Source organism: Peromyscus maniculatus, chromosome 14 (assembly GCF_049852395.1).
Source record: "Peromyscus maniculatus bairdii isolate BWxNUB_F1_BW_parent chromosome 14, HU_Pman_BW_mat_3.1, whole genome shotgun sequence".
Classification (NCBI taxonomy): Eukaryota; Metazoa; Chordata; class Mammalia; order Rodentia; family Cricetidae; genus Peromyscus; species Peromyscus maniculatus.
Window position 1 is genome coordinate 54,306,204 of NC_134865.1, and position 17,548 is coordinate 54,323,751.

The 17,548-nt window shown below is 41.3% G+C and overlaps 2 protein-coding genes across 8 annotated transcripts in view; one reads left to right on the plus strand and one right to left on the minus strand.

Moving 5' to 3' along the window:
- The window catches only part of Pcnx1 (pecanex 1), a 147,052-nt gene that overhangs the window by 64,593 nt on the left and 64,911 nt on the right, over positions 1 to 17,548 (plus strand). For 3 of the 7 annotated variants that reach the window (XM_015991913.3, XM_006973075.4, XM_076550981.1), the window contains exons 7-8: positions 1,737 to 1,869; positions 7,154 to 7,338. The exons of 3 other annotated variants lie outside the window; for them this stretch is intronic. In XM_015991913.3, the coding sequence (XP_015847399.1) occupies positions 1,737 to 1,869; positions 7,154 to 7,338 (318 nt within the window). The remainder of the gene's footprint in view (positions 1 to 1,736; positions 1,870 to 7,153; positions 7,339 to 17,548) is intronic. One more of the 7 variants, XM_015991914.3, reaches the window with a different exon arrangement.
- On the minus strand, positions 12,140 to 13,484 carry LOC143268522 (transmembrane protein 70, mitochondrial-like). The gene is made up of 2 exons (XM_076551636.1): positions 13,446 to 13,484; positions 12,140 to 12,855 (listed from the first exon to the last, which is right to left on the minus strand). The coding sequence occupies exons 1-2, from the start codon at positions 13,482 to 13,484 to the stop codon at positions 12,292 to 12,294; spliced, it is 603 nt and encodes a 200-aa protein (XP_076407751.1). The 3' UTR covers positions 12,140 to 12,291.

The following is a 17,548-nucleotide window of genomic DNA, read 5'->3' on the forward strand; positions in this document are numbered from 1 at the left end:
CTTGAATTGAGTTACCAGCTACTAACTGTACCTGTAACCTGGCTTATCTGTGCAGGTGTCTAAGAACCGTGACAGATGCAGTCTGTTCGCCTCTTTGTCCTGTCTTCCCTCACCTGGCGTGTGTGTGTTTCTCTGATGATGATAGTGCATTTTCATTTCATTGAGGTCGTGGTTGTCAGCTGTCAGAACATGCGTTACAGATTATGCCAGTGAGACAGCAGCCTTGATTGTCTGCGTCTGCTTTCTGTGGTGATGGGAAAGTTCTGTCCGAGTTGTGTAGCAGTGGTAGGCATTCACTCCATTTTACTACTGGCTGTTCAGGTGTGGCTCAGGAACGAATAGCTGAATTTTTAGTTTCCATTAATAGAAATTTGAATAGCCACTCCTGGCTGGTTAGTGGCTACTGTATTATCTACAGTCTTAGATGACCATATTCAATCAGCTTCATAGTTTTCATTGGACATGTATGGTTTTCACATACAAACAACAGCCTATTCACATTTAAAGGACCTTTTATGTTTGGAAAGAATGTTTCTGTACAAACTTCTTTTTTCTTTGGTCATATGTAATATGGAAATATCCTTCCTCAAAATGAAAAGATTCCCAGAACACTTAGATTACTGGGGAAAGAACAGCTGTTTCATGTTCACCTGTGGAAAGCATTTTACAATTGCTGTGGGAACCCAGATTGGTCAGTTAGTATGGTTTTATCAAAATGTGTGTCATTCTACATGGCCATTGTTATGATTTTATCATTGTCTGCTTGGTTTTAGCTTGTTCTGTATTGATCCCCAGCTTAAGTGAGCTTCCATGATTGGTTTTTATTTATATCTGCTTCCTAATGTTGAGGAGACAAGGACCAGGGCCCTAAAGTTTCTAAATAAAGTTTTAATCAAGCACTTTCCACTTAAGATATATTTATGTTACCTTGAATATTTGACAAACTGGTTCTGCCAACTTGCTGTCAGTTTCAGAATTATGGCCTGAGGTGTTGGGGGGCGCAGCCCACTACCCTATTCCTCGGCGTCCACAGTGAATAGTCTCAAGTTGGATGATCCAACAGTTTTTTTTACCTTCATGGTGATACAAAGGTGGCACCATTCGGTAGAAACCATACTTTAATTTAATCTTTTCCTGGGTGAGTGATAGGCAATGGACTACTTACTGTTTCCATCTTGGGCGGTGGTAGCATCCACAGGTCACCGCTCCCAGTCAGGAATGTACCCTGCTGAATTGAGTGTGCTGTGTATCAAGTGTACTTCTGACCCCTGGGGCTTTAAAGTAATGATGGTTGATCAGACTGGACCCCCATCAAAGTCATGGAGCATCTCTGTGTCTGTGCTGCTTTTACTAGTCCCACAAGAAAGGAAACAAGTACTCGTTCCGCTAGGGAAACTAACAACTTTTTCAAGGCTGACTTAATTAATGGGAGAATGGAGGGGATGTGCCTAAAATAACGAGGCTCTGGCGTGGGGGGGGGGGCATTTAAAGTGGCAGTGATCTCAAAAGAGGAATTTGAGGATGAAGAGAAGGTGTTGAGGTCAGGTAATAGATCTAAAGTGTTATTCTCCAAAACACTAACTTGGAGAAAGGGCTTTGTGTATACCCCCTGATGTGACAGAAGACCCAAGTGTTTCTTCTCCCGAGAGGGTGGGAAGTCCCGAGAGAGACAGGCTCAGCTGCTCTTTTCGTCTCTGACCTAGGCTCCTGTTTGACCTGAGTCTGTCTTGATACAGCAGCACAGGCCAGCGAGGAGACAGTGGCTTTTCGCCGGGAACGCAGTACATTTAGGCGCCAGGCAGTACGGCGCCGGCACAATGCAGGGAGTAACCCTACCCCTCCTACCTTGCTCATCGGATCACCCCTAAGGTATGGTACTTTACGATTCCACCAAGTTCAGCATGCATGTGGTGAACCTTCTAACCTGTTCTTTCCGACCCAGGCAAGCTCTTGAAGGGCCTTGCTGCTTTTCTTCCTTCCTCTACCTCTTCAGCTCTCGGGTTTCTTCTGCATGTGACCATGAGCCGACCGCATTATGCATGCCTTACGTTGCCCTGTGGAAACAAAGCCATCAGACTGATTTCGCCCAGTTTTTAAATTGCAAAAGCACGTTAACAGTTACAGAAGTGAAAACATAGCTGTTACGTTAGATTGATTCTTTTACCAATTCTAATTTAATTATATTAGTGCAATATCTTGACAGTGTTTTAACATGAACAACTAAAGGACAAGTGGTGACCGTGTTGAGAAAAAGAAATCTGACCTCACCTTCTGCAGTCAGTTTGATTATTTCATGTCACTAAAGATTGCTTTTATCTTACTTATACTGTGAAATTTGAACCTAGTGAAGGACACAGAACTATAATATTTAAAGTGTGGTCAGCTATATACATGTTTACATGTAGAGATATGGTGAATTTCTCAACCTCTATCGCGTATTAAAAACATTGTTATTTTTCCAATATTCTCAACTAAGAGAACATCCACTTATGATATTGGGGATAATCGCCTGTTGAGTTTTTAGGAATCTAAAGAGTCCATGTCTTGATTTAGAAATATGAGGATCTTTTCAAAAGACTTGTGCTTTATTTCACAAGGACAAAGTGAGCATCCGTGATCCGTGTGTTCACTTCAGCAGTGCGTCCGTCATGCAGTGTGCTCCATCACGGCCTGCAGCACCACTGCGGAAGTAGTTTTCCTGCCTCCTTCCAACTCGAACTCCCCAACTTGACAAGGGAGAGGGTTAGCTTCTCTTGAATGCTTGGTAGGTCAGAAGACACAAACCCTCTCCTTTCCCTTTCAACTTGGTTTTCAGAATAGCAAAATTCTATTTTTTAAAAATGTATTTTCTCTTCTCCTGAGATTTAAAACTTGGTTTCTTGTTGAATTTTACAGGATATATATCCAGGAGTTTCATCTTAATTTTCTAATTCCTTAAATAATACACAACCTCATGAAGCCTATATTTCTATATAGACAATATTTAAAATGTAAATGTGGAAATGTGACCACTTTAAGGATACATTTGCTGTAGAAACGTCCGGAGCCTCTACTTCGTGTCCTCCTCCTCTCCCGCTGCAGGACTCCTCCCTGTGGAGAACACGGGGCACAGTCTGTCTCCATGTGCAGGGCTGGACAGCAGCTGCTCCTGCTCTGCCTTTTCAAGCCTCCTTTTGCCCCTTGAATAATGCTCACTGTAGGCCTTTGCCTTCCTGCTTTCTCCATGGTTTCCTTCCATAAACATTTTTAACCTGTTACAGTCTGAAGGATTTCTTTCATTCTTTGCTGTGAATATGCCGACCGAGTCTCGCTTGGGTACATTCTCTGCCTGGTGGAATATGAGAGTTACCATTTGAACTCAGGCCAGTCACACATTACTTCCTGTTTCTTTCTAGAATTTTCAATGCAGCACGACTTAGAACATGGTTTGGAATTTACTCCTACAGGGCTTACATTTGACCCTTCTAGTAGTCAGCATACAGGCTTTGTGGAGACTCCAGGGCATTTCCAACACACATGTTGCATGTGTCTAAGTAAATGGGCCTTATTGTGGGTGAAGAGTTAGAGAAATATCAACTTAGTGAATTACCTCATGCAATTGGAAAAATTCCAGGTGAAGTAAATTGCCATTATTCTTCAGTGTAAGCTACTTAATAATGTTACCTTTAACTCAGTATAGAATAGAATGGCTATTTAAACCTTGGGAAGATATTTTGTCAAACATTAGTGGAACAGATGTGGCAATACCTTGACTACAATTGCTATATAAAAACCAGTAAAATCTGTAATAGTTCCCCTTCTCCATGGGGGGTAGGGCTGGAACGTTCTGAAAGGCTCATACAGCATCTTGAAACCACCGCTCATACCGAGCCCTCTATGTGTAGTGTGTTTTTCCCTGTGTTGACGCATTGTTATGGTACAGTGTAGTCTATAAACTCAGCGCAGCAAGAAGTCAGCAATAACTACTACTAACAAAGTAGAGCGATCATAAAATATATAAAGGCATTAAAAAGTATGACTGTTTATTTCTGAATTTTCCAATTTGATGTTTTCAGATCGATGTTGACTGTAGGTAACTAGGGTCAAAGAAAGCAAAACTTGAGGAAAAGAGACTATGAGATTTTATTGTAAACTTTGGTGAGTAACTTAACCACCCCAAAAGAAATGTGATAAAATATATATAATAAGAATTAGGGTAAAGTCAGCAACTTCCTCACAAGGAGAGTTTGCATGCTTTCTAAAATCTTACTAGAATAAGCTCCTTAAGAATTATTTTAAAAAATTTTCAAATTAAGTTAGCTTTGTAGGTAGGTCCTCGCTAATTCTTCTTAGTGACTAGAGCTAAAATAAAGACAGATATTAAAAATTCTTAATAATGTAAAGAGTTTGATATTTATTATCCTAATGTGTTTTTGAGTCCTTAGTGACTGGAGTAGAAGAAAACCACCTTCTTTTGATGAAGGACCAAAAGCTTTAGTGTATCTTTACCTTCATTGAAAATAGGAAATTAAAAGATCTGTAATAAAATGAGGTTACAGTCACGGTTGAGAATCTATGATTAGAAATCCAGGGGGTCATTTTGTGTTCAGATGAATTCATTATTTTTGTTAGTTTTGTATACTCAGGACATTCTTTTCTCTGGAACCTGTATATTCTTTGGAATAATGGAGTCATACTCTTAGAATTTACATTTTAGTTGGGGAGATGCTTACCAAGGTAACTGACAATGTAAAGCAGAATTGCCAGGTACCACCTCTGTGTGGAGAGGAAGGGATGGCCAGGGCCAGCTATATTTCTGTCAATTAAATTGGGAATGTTAATTTAGTGTCATTTAAATTGGGAATGCTTGCTTGCCAGCCCGTAATGACAGACTTAGATTTCCTTTTTACTGTATGATAAAGTATTTACTACTTTTTAAAGAAGGATAAATTCATGTCATATTCACGCCTGTTAGTCTAAAGTTAATGCCACCCTCTGAGGTTCTGATTCTCAGCATTTGTGTTAGGAGCTGCCCTTCCCTTTTGCCAGGGAGGGCTTTGAAAGCAGGACTTAAGGGGAATAAGCATTTATCACTGACTTTTGATGTTTAAAAACTCAATGATAATAATAAATTTTGGCTAATTTCCTTCATTTATTTTGGAATTGACTTTTCATGCATTGCTCAATATTTTGAAAACATTTTGTATATTTGGATAGACATTGTGCATTTGTAGCTTGGTGATTAGAATATCCTCAGATCCATTCACATTAAAATGTGACTAACTGTGATATGATCTTTGCTTATGACTTTAAGTGAAAAAAACTGGTAGAAGAATTTGAGTACACATTTTTTGAGTAAGTTGTAAGCTTGGTCTGAATTTGAAAGTCCATAATATTTGAATTTCCTGAGACTTTTTCTTGTCTTCTTGTGTGAAACCTGTTCATTTTGATGAGATTCATGGATAAGTTTAGATTGCTTCTGATGAAGAGGGACACATCAGCCAGGTGTGGAAGATTAAAAACTGTTTAATTAACATGATCATCTTGTTTTCTTCTTCTCTAAATTTGCAGTGCTGGAGATGAACCCATGGTTTGACACACGTAGGCAAAAGCTCTGCCACTGAGCTGCATGGCCAACCTCTCACAGGCCTCTCTTGACTAATATCTGTAGGAAAACAGTCTAAGAAACTACTAACCAGATGCCTTGCAGCATGGCTGAGCAGCGCCAGTGTGATCAGCGGTCAAAGCGTGCAGGCTCGATTTTCTCAGGGTAGATGCATTCCTGGACCCTGCTCAGAGTGCATACTTCTCAGTGGGTCAAATCATACCTGAAGAGTCAATGTGCTGATTTGTAGGCCTTGTGTGATGGGATCAATATTCTATAATACATGCTGTCTAATATGGCAAGCAGTCATTATTAGCTCCTGACCACTTTGGTTGCTACTAGCTGTGGTGGTGTGGTTATTGTAGTTGAAATGTAGTTGGCATGAGTGAAGAACTAAATGTGATTGACTATCCCGGGGCACTGCTGTGTCAGACTGGGGTGTTCCATCGCCATAACCACAGCCAAGCCTTTTACTAAACACCAGAGGGACAATTGCAGAGCATTCAAAGGATCAGAGAGAACTTAGCAGAGAATGATATCATTAGAAATGATAGGCCAAACAAGGCCCTCTTGAGTAATATCCTTTTTGTTCTAGTTATTTTAGTGCCAGCCTCTGGAATTGCTCAGAGTATACTTAAATTCATTGAGTGAAACATGCTGGGACATTGTGTAGAGAATGATGTGTGATAGCTAAAACATTTCAGGAATTTCAGCAGTTTAAATTAAATCTAAATTATTATATCTTCAATAATCATAAAAGAAAATGAGTAATATAGAAAAATTAGTTTTATAAAAGAAATATAAAATATATTTATATTAACAATGTAAATTTTTTTGAAAATTTATAAAACATTAGAATATCCTTTGAGAAATTAAGGTTTCTCAGTTATTAAGATTTTCTTAAAAGAATGGATCCTTATTAATGAGAATACAGTATGTACTGGAACAGAATGTTAACAGTTGGTTATGAGACATGGTTTTTGTGTATGTTTTTCTATAACTCCTGTAGCCTTGTTTCAGAATATGGGAGTTTTTAGAAATAATACTTTCTATTAATTCTCCTTGCAGTATCCCAGTGACTGTCATGTTTCACTTATTGAGTCACGTGTCTGCTTCCTTTGCAGTAGTTTGTGGTTCTTTTGCTTCCACTGTGTTTTGGTTGCATTTGATAGAGAGTCTTTGGTTTTCACATGTGCAGGAACTTTGTTTCTTTGTGTATCTGAGTCCGAGATCTTAGCACACTAGAGGGAAGAGGGCAGAGTGACGACGGTGCCTGGGCCACGTTGCTTGAGCAGCTCCGCCCCTCTCCCTTCTTCACGCTAGAACCTAGTTGGTTTGAGCTGGATTGACAGTTAACATCTGTATTAAGTATTTACTGCCCTCCTCCCGATGAATCTGGTAAGGACCAGAACAAGTGTAAACTGGGTAATTGTACAAAGCTGCTTGGCTCTTCCTCTGGTTATTTGAAAGTGTCATGTTTTGAAATCAGTGTTCTCTATTGATTTCATTCTAGCTCTTGTTTTCTCTTTTCTTCCCTGTAATGTCTCCCCAATCCGTGTTTTCTCCTAGCCTTCAAGATGGTCAGCAAGGCCAGCAGTCCACAGTCCAGGTCAAAGTCCAGTCCCGCCCCCCATCCCAGGCCGCAGTGCTCAGTGCTAGTGCCTCCTTGCTGGTGAGAAAAGGGAGTGTCCACTTAGAAGCCTCACATGACCATGCGTCTGCTGTAGGCGGCAGCAGTTTGCACGATGAACTTGGTATGCAGGCCTGATATAATCTCGGTGGTTGGAAACTTGACTGGCAGCGAATGGGTAACAGTGATTGCAATTCTTTTCTGAGACAGCTTTATTTTGGAGCTATACGTTGGGACGCTGTTTTAATGGGTTTGGTTGCCCTGTGTGTAAGAAAATGACTTGCATTTCTTTCTGTATTTCTCTTTACGTTTATTCTACTTTTTATTTATTTATACCTACTACAGATAGGCAGCTAATGTGCTAGTAACTGTTCCTTATAACTGTAATATTCTCTTATAGTAATTTGGGGATTTCTGTTATTCCCAGGCATCTGTATCATGTGGGAAAATATGAATTTTTAAGTGATTTTGAGAAAAGCTTAATTTTTCAGAATGATTTCAGTGTGTTTGCACAGGAACTGTGGACGTGCTCCCTAGTAGGCTTGTTACTACAGTCTTGCTGTGCAGATCCTGCATTTGCAATATGTCCATCTTTGTCAAAGGATTTATAATACTGAATGTAATGTTCTCAGGACAACATGGCTCTACTCATGACCGATAAGTTTATAAAATATTTCATTATCTGTTAAGATATCTATAAATATACTCATAAATTATGAAAGTTAATTTTTAGAAATGCAGCACATTTTAATCCTCAATAATAGCAAATTTACTCAAATACATGCTTTGTGCATTGGCTTATTGTTACACTGCTTTAAAATTTTTGTTTCTTCATGTTGACGTGTGTGTGTTCACACACTGGTGTACTCGCCCACCATGTGCACATAGCTGTAGAAGCCAGAGGAAGACATTGGGTGGTTTACTTTTTGAGGCAGAGTCTAACTGAACTGATGCTGGCTGATTCGACTGTACTGAATGGCCAGTGAATTTGAGGGACCTGGCCGTTCCCTCTCTCCCTCATCTCTTAGGTTATATGTGCAAACCTTGTCTGGCTCTTATCTTGGGCACTGAAAATCCAAAGCCAAGGCCTCAGCTTGTACAGTAAAGCTCTTTACCGACTGAGTCCATGTTCCCAGCCTTTGCACGTGGATTCTTATTTCTCTGTATGATCTGTATTCCCTGTGTTCAGATTCATAGTGGTTTAAATTAATCTAATAAGGAAAATCTTGGTATTAAGTAAGACTCACTTGAAAGCGTTTACTCATTCCAGTCTAACTGGCTCATTATACAGGCTGTCCTCTTACAATGACTTTGCAGCTTATGTGTTAGCTGGAAGAATATATGGTAATAAGGAGGCAAAATTAGTTTTAATAAAACTTGATATGCTGTTTATTCATTGATTCCTTTTCCATGATGTGAAAGTTGGACTGTAGAGAGGTGTCAGTAGAAAGGTCAATGTGAAGGGTCAGGTCTTCAGAAACTACAGAATGGTCATCCGTGCTGGCTCCAGCAATGCAAGTCTGGCAGTTAGTTCTAGATGAGGTGAGAAAGCAGAACAGACTGTAAGTGCAGAAGGGTTTCCTTCCTTCTTTCCGAGTTGTAATCTGAAAGGGAAAGAGAAAGTCTCGGAGATGTTTGGGATAAAATAAAGTAGAATTCAATTTAGATGCTTTATTGGTTTCAGTTGGCAGTTTTTAGATCTGTAATCTATTACATTAGAATAGTAATACCAATTACATGGAATCCAAGATTCCTGGCAACAAAAGGTTTGTGAATCTGTAAGCATAAAGTCCTGGTCACATCTAATTGTCATTGGCTCTACGGTAGTGGATTGGCCTGAGTAAAGGACTTCATTTTGAACTGTTTGAGAGTTTTAGACTAATAGACCAAGCACCAAATAAAACCACCTCTTGACAGTTTTTCCCAGTAAGAATTCATTTGTAGAAGAGAGCCCAAATGGGACTGGTGAGATGGCTCAGCTGCTAAAGATGCCTCCTGCCACCGCAGCTGGCAACCCTGGACCCACATGGTGGGAGAAGAGGACTGACTCCTCCAAGATACCCCCATACACACCCACTCACACGATAAAGCTAACTAGGATGCTCCCTAAAAGTATGAACTAGTTACAAAGGCTGGCTTTTCAGATTTAATTAGTTCTAGTGAAACGTTTTCCCATAGGATTTTTACATGCAAAAATATATACATATGTACAATACACTCATAAAATACATGCATATATACATAAATATACACACACCATATATTCATACAAATCTATTTAGCATGCATAATTGTCGATAATTTTAGAAACTGAAGTATAAGCAATATAATTTAAAGGAGCAACTTGGAATATTGGCTTTCTTATAGAATTAATTTCTGTGCAAGGTTAGTAAAAATGTTTTGAAGAGTTCAAATGACATAATGCTAGATCAATTTTGAACATAACATCACTTTAAAGGCTTATTTTATTTTTAAGTATGCACATGTGTGTGGGTCTGTGTGTGTAGGTGCCTACATGTTAGTGCAGGTATGCATTGAGGCCTTGGGGGTTGGATCCCTCAAGTTCACCTCTTCTTAGCTAAGTAACCTTGGACAGGTTGTTTCCTCTCCCTAGGCATCAATTTCCTCATTTTTCAATAATGCCAGTTTCCAGGTTTAGTGCAAGGATTATGTGTATTAAATGTGCCAGCGCCTAGCATTGACAAGTTAGTTAGGTAAATGACCATTGTCAGTACTGGTTAATAAAATACCACTGGCTCATAATTCAATTAATCAGTTATGTAAGCTCATTGTTGGCCTTTAAGATATCTCCTGATGATTCCTATTGTAATAAATACTTTGCTGATGGCTCTGTACATGAGCTTGTGTGTGCAGCAGTGATTAATTCTTCAGGTATAATTCTGGGGTAGAATTATCAAAGACAGTGAACATCCCTGTAGCTTTGCATCCTGCTATTAGTTACTCTCTGGAGCTCAAACCTTATTTATTTTTTATCTGCCAGGTTGGGGGCTTTTGTTTTGTTTTTAATCCTCACAAGAAACTCTTCCAACCTTTATTTCCTAGATAATGCTCAGAAGTTTGTCAGTGTTATGATAGAAAAGCTGCAGAATAGTACTTTAAACAGTTTTGAGTACCTGAATTGCTCCAGGAATTTTACAAAGTTCTAAGGACTGTCCCTTACTATGTTGTGAAGAAGCCATTAATATAAAGACCAGATGATCTGCACCCTAATGTTCAACATTCTTACGATCATAGACTAAAGTTGACTAGTGCCTGTATTAGGTAGAATGTAAGTTGGATTCTTGAGAGACACCCCCCAAATCAGTGCCTAAAATGAAGATATTTCTGTTTTTTCTCGGGTGTCAAGGGAGCCATTCCCTGCAGGTGGCCTGGCTCTTCTGTTTTCCACTTTATCTTCCCTGCCTGGTCAAAGGACTGCTGTGGTTGTTGAAATTTCACAGCAACAGGGGAAGAGGGAAAATCCAAGTCAGAGACACTTTAGCCTGGATGTTTCATATAGCCACTTGGAAAATAACGCATCTTTCATTTTCTTCTGCCTCCCTATCAGTGGCCTAACTATGGTCACTGTATAAGCCTGAGCTTCGGGAGAGTAGCTGCTTGATTAGGGACGGTTCTGTTGCCAAAAGAATAGAGGGGATGGATCCTGGAGCCCATTCATCAGCCTTTGGCATGGGAAGATGACAAGGATTTTGTACCAATAAAAGGAAGATCACCAACCTGCTAGAAAAGAAAAGTGATTAAATGGGCGTGGAGGTCAGGGAGATGGGGACCAGGAAAGTGTGGGGATGCCTGAGAGATGTGGCCAGGAAAGGGGAGGGGACAATAGTAGGCCAAAACCAAGTATGCCTGAAAATGCAAACAAAAATAAATTTTAAAAAGAAGCATATGTAGTCATAGACCCAAATCTCAACCTTGCTCATGATTCTTGGAAATTAAAAACAAACTTTAGAATCCTTTTCAACTGTTGAAACTGTAGTGCTGTCCCTGGCAAAGAGCCTGGAGAAACGGGGGCCTAAACAATAGGTCATTGTGTAGGACAGGTTAAAATCACAGACCAAAATGTGTTTGCATCCCCAGATTTTATGAACTGATAATAATTTTGAAAACCTGTAAAAAGAACTTTTAAGTGCCCATTACTAGAGAACCACTTAAAGGTGATGGTTTGTATAACCTAAGTCATAAATCATAAGAGTTGAGGAAATAGAGACTGGTGTGATAACTCAGCCATTATGAGCACTGTCTGTTCTTTGAGAGGACTCAGGTTCAATTCCCAGCACCCACGTGGTGGTTTACAACCATCCATAACTCCAGTTCCAGGGGATCCAGTGCCTCTCCTGGCCTCGGAGGGCATGAGACATATATGTATATATGCACACATGTGAGCAAAACATCCACACACATAAATTTTTTTTAACGAGTTGATAATATTCAGAACCTAGTAAATCTGTATTAGTGGGTATGGGTGTATACTTAAGCATGTAGAGGCTTGAGATCAACATAGGCTTCTCCCATTTTCCACTGTATTTTTTTTAACAGAAACAACATATTTTATTACACAGAAACATCATTATCTGAAAATTAGTCAGAGATTCTGCTTAATAGTTTCAATTTTTTTGTTTGTTTGTTGAGATAGGGTTTTTTTGTATAACAGCTCTGGCTGTCCTGGAACTCGCTTTGTAGATCAGGCTGGCCTCCAACTCATGAAGATACTCCTGCCTCTGCCTCCTGAGTGCTGGGATTAAAGGCATGTACCACCCCCATCCAGATCAATTTTCTGTTTTTAAGACAGGGTCTTACACAGTCCAGGCTGACCTCAAACATACTTCATCACCAAGGAAACCCCAAATTGCTGATCTTCCTACCTCCATTTTCCAAGTGCTGGGATTATAGCTGTTCACAAGTACTCCTACTTATATGATGAGGGTCCAACCCAGGGCCTCGTGTAAGGCAAACACTATACCAACTGCACTGTGTCTTCGCATTAACAATAACAAAACACAGGCAATCATATTATACACTGAAACAGACATGACATAAGCAAACACAAACAACACGTTCATTTTTCATCCCCATGCAGTTTCTTTTCACTGACTTCTTCTATATCATCAAAAGTGAATGGTTTGTCATATCCCACTAGATGGTTATAGTCTTCAGGGTTGGGAAAGAGCATTGGATTAACTAACAGGGACTTTGTTTTAGCATAAAAGCTGGTAAATAGATGTGAGCTCTCTGGAATCTTCACATCATTTTGTTGGAACACCGTGCTTGTTTCCGAAAGCACGGCATTGTAAGTAATGGCTTTGTAAGTGTCGGTTGTGGCTTCATGGTACAACCGAATGACATAGCCTTTTGTAAGGAAGTGGAGCAGCGTGGGAGTGATCACTGCGAAGATTCCCATGATCCCATAACATAAGATTTGCAAAGGCAGACTTCCAAATGTCAAATTACTTTGTGAAAGATATGGTAAAAATGCAAGGCTGAGCACACTTGTAGAATAAGAGAAACATTTCACATCAAATACTGTGCGGGCCAGGTTCCCAGTATAAATCAGTCTTCCATCTTCTGGTTTATCAAACTGTGTATGTAAGCAGTGGATATATTGCTTCCAACTTACAGGTATCTGTTCCCAGTCGGTGTAGGGTGGGCTTATGATTCTGATGATCTGGTTCGGTGGCTGGGCGGCCCCTTCTTTTGTGTTCTCAGGTCTTGTTTTGCTCACCAACACTTACAAGTTGTTGGGTTTTTCAGGATCGGCAGCTGGGCCCTGGGTTGGCCTCGAGCAGAATGTGACTTTACTTCTTAAATGGGGCCCAAGAAAGCCAGGCAGTGGAGGTGCATGGAAACTCAAGGGAGTGAGCAGGAAAGGTGTAGATTTTCTTTCTTTCCTTTTTTGAGAGAGCCACCGTGTAGACCAGGGTGGCCTCCATCTCAGACATCTACCTGCCTCTCCCATGAACTGGGAATAAAGGCATGTGCCACCACACCCAACCAAAAGTACATTTCTCCTAAGTGTGGGAGCGCCAACAAAGGAATAGTGCCTCTTTGTCCAGTCCAGTGGCCTTTTATGTGTCTTTTAAGAGGGAATCCTGTTATTTTTCCTTCCACTGTATTTTTAAGACCGGTTTTCTCACATTGAACCTGGAGTCATGGTCTCAGCTAGACTGGCTGGCCAGAGAGCGCCTCCTTGCACCCCCAGCCACCTGTCTTTACCTTTCCCCCTTTCCCGGGATCACAGGTATGTACCACCATGGCCCGGTTTTACATGAGTGCTGAGGATTTGAACTCAGGTCCCCCTGCTTTTTCAGCAAGCAGTTTATCTGCGGAACTATCTCCCCAGGCAGAAATCTATACTATTGACAGTGAAAAGCTGATTGGGAAGGGGGCAGTTTCAGAACAATATATGAAGCGAATGATCCATTTTTCTTGGGGCAAAATGTCTGTGGAATTTGTTTTGAAGAACACTGAAGGTACTCTTGGCACTGAGTATCTCAGGGGAGTTGGGAACATTCCCCACTTTATGGACTCCGAATCCTCTGACGTGAAATAGGGAACAGCAAATCCCCTCTGCCATTCTCCATTGTCTGGGTAGGTAGGGTCTTGTAGGAGTTTCACCAAGTATATACTTTGACACACCAGTCCACCCAGAGTCACCTGGATATTCTTCTCCCCTTTTGAGCCTTATTTCCCTCCCTCAGTTTTATGGATGTATCGTGTAGGCACAGTCAACTTCACTCACGTAACATACCGTCAACTCGGCAAGTTCCATCAGTTGGTGTTCCTGTGAATATGCCACAGGCGAGAGTAGAGTTCTTCTGTCCCCTTGGAAGTCCCTGTGTGCGCCGGTACAGCTCCTCCCTCCCCTGGGAAAGCACTACCCCCCTCCCCACCCCCTTTTATAAAATGTCTTATTTCACTGTTGCTAATGGAGAGGTTACAAATGGGCGTCCAGTATGAGCACAAAACTTTGTAGTGCTGTTGAGATGGTTTTGAGGAACTGTGAAGCTGGAGACGAGGCACCCGGCATTTACAGGATTGTAAACATTAAAGGCCCTGAATGAAATGTTACATTAGGAGTGTGAAATGTAAAATAATGCTGTATATCCAGTGCGTAAGATTAACGCTTGATTTCTGACATTTTCCTAAAACCTGGTTTTTGCAGTTAACCTTGCAGCTTTAAAACAATGCATTATTTCATGACCTTTCAAAGGAGAATAACTTAGCACACTGTCAGAAAGCCAGAGTAGTTCTGCACTAAGTTGTTATAAGAATGCATACAGCGCACGTTTGGCGTCTCCCAGCTGTGTGTGGCAGCGTGCCAGGGGCTGTGGAGGCAGGAGTAGAGCACGGGCCGTCCTCCTGAAGCCAACACTTCCTAACTGGCCCCCTCCTCACTTGTTCTATGTAGCTTTGTAAGAGAAGAGTCAGTAAAAGTATGTTCACCCTTACTTTGTTTGATCTCTGAAAAAGCAATTAGCGTAAGACTAATCAAGCTTTAGAAAAAGTTGAGGCGGGCCTGGTGGTGGACACAGTTAGTCTCAGCTACTTATGAGACTAATGCGGGAAGGTCCCTTGAGCCCTAGAATTTGAGGGAAAAAAACTGCTCAGTTTCTACATCAGTTTAAGGGACAGTGCCACTCCCCTATGATACGGCAGAAACTGAGGGCTGGGTCTAGGTGTGTGACACCTTCAGCTCTTCATGAGCCATTGTTTCCTGTTGTCTTCTGGCAGTTTCCTGCTCGATAGAAGCACCACACTGAATCCTCAGACATTGTTCTGCTTTCTGTCACCGAGTTCTTCCCTCTCCTGGAAAAAGACACAAGGGATCGTGTGTAGCCTATTGTGTTGAGTTTCCATGAAGCGTCTTTTGGGTTCATCATGTTGTTGTATTAGTTTGTACCTTATGAGTGGTACTTCACTATGGAGCATATTATATATGGTTTATCTGCTTACCTGTTATAGGGCACTTGTGTAATTTCTAGTTTAGGGATATTATAAACAAAATATTTAAGCCAGGCGGTGGTGGCGCACACCTTTAATCCCAGCACTCAGGAGGCAGAGCCAGGCAGATCTCTGTGAGTTCAAGGCCAGCCTGGGCTACCAAGTGAGTTCTAGGAAAGGCGCAAAGCTACACAGAGAAACCCTGTCTCGAAAAACAAAAAACAAAACAAAACAAGAACAAAAAAATGTTTAAACTGGTTCTCTCTTATTTTGTGATGCTGGGGGATTGAACTCAGGGTTTTGAGTATGCTAGGCAAGTACTCTACTACCAGTGAACCTATCTCAATCCTTTCTCTCTCTGTGTGTGTGTCTTAATTAGGGGTGGGGAGATGACTCAGTGGTTAAGAGCATTTGCTGTGCAAGCACAAGTACCTGAGTTCAAATCCCCAGCACCCATGTAAAAAGCTGAATGGAGCCACATGTGCATATAATGGCAGCACTGTGTGAGGCAGAGACAGGAGGGTCACTGGGGCTTGTTAGTCACTAGCCTAACTGCAGGTTCAGTGAGAGAGCCTGTCTGCAGGAAACAGGAGCTGCAGGTCCAGTGAGAGAGCCTGTCTACAGGAAACAGGAGCTGCAGGTTCAGTGAGAGAGCCTGTCTGCAGGAAAAAGGAGCTGCAGGTTCGGTGAGAGAGCCTGTCTGCAGGAACAAGGCAGAAAGTGAGAGAGCAGGACCCCTGACGTCCTCTTGTAGCTACACCACACATACTCCCATCGCCACCAGTGACAACAAAATCAGTTCTGTGTTCTCACCAGCAAGCTGGTTTGCTCCTTATCCTTACCAGTGTTTAATACTGTCATTGGCTGTTACAGCTTTAACCCTGGTGAGTGCATGGTGGCCTCTTCTGTGCTTGAAATGCAGATTTCTCTTGTGACTGTGGATGAGAGGCATCTCATGATTTTGGGGGTGGCCATACATATACCACAAATATCTCAAATATTTGTGTCATTTTTAAGAACTAGGTTGCTGGTCCTCTTAGTGTTTAGGTATAAGGGTTTCTGATAGTTTAGATTTGACTCGTTTGCCAAATTACAGGTGTTTTCTCCTATTACGTGGCTTGCCTTTTAGTTTACTTGACCACTCCAAATATCATAAATACCACCACAGAGTGTTTGCCCCTTTGAACTAATTAATGTGTGAGGAGATGATGAAACCAGAGTGGAGTGTGAGCTTGTGTGTGTCCTTTGGAAGGTCAGCTCATCTGAGGATTAAGGAACAAGGCTGGAACCTTAACAGGGAAGTAAGACAAGTGGATCCTGAACATGGGGCCCATTCAGTAACACACATCAGTCACACCTCTGCTGCCAAGCAGTAGACAGATCGCTGTGCAGTTCGGCATCCTCTGCGGCACCCCTTTAAACCGGCCTCTCACACCTGCCCTCTTCGGCACAGTCTGATTCTAAAGCCCTGTCACAGATTTGCTTTTTCCAGGAGGAAGGACTGGTTCTGAATAACAAAACTTGAAATTACAAGTTGATTTCCATTGTATCCTAGGAACTGAGACTGGCCTGGAAAGGCAGCTCAGCAGTTAAGAGTGGTTACTGCTCTTGCAAAGGATGTTGGTTTGGTTTACAACACCCTTGTGGTTGGTGGCTTACAACCTGCCTGTAACTCCAGTTCCAGGGGATCTCATGCCCTCCTCTGACCTCCACAGGCACTTCACTCAAGTGTTCAAGCCCACACTCAACACACACACACACACACACACACACACACACACACACACACACACACACACTGAAAATAAAATCTTTTTAAAAACAATGAAAGGGTTTTAGAAGTCTGAGACTCTGGGTCTAGGTAGAACAGAGTTAGTAGACGACAGCCTGTGGCCTTAGTACAGCTTGACGCTTGGTTTTGTAAATAAGAAAAAAGTGTGTCTTTTGTGTTGTATGTTTTGTGGTGACTTTATGCTAAAATGATAGACCTGAATGTTACATCATAAGAGTATCTGTAGTTGGCAGTGTGACCTGGGAGAATAGAGCAGATAAATGAGGTGGACTAAAGTCTCATGCAATAGTCATCTTGATTCAGAGCATCAGACAGTTTATACTCTGAGGTGAAGAGGAGTCACATGAATAAAGTGTCCAATCACAAGGACAGGCTGCATGTGTTTTCCCATAGAGACATATAAACAAATAACAATAGCCAGTTGTAATGACTAATCTGAAGTAAACTCACTCCTGTCCGCTACTCCTGGGAGGGACACACAAGCACATTCGTGTGTTTGAAGAAACTAAGATCACAAAACTCTCATCTTATTTTCTTGGAGTTTTCTTACAAGCACTGAGAACTCCTCTCGAGCAGCTCCATT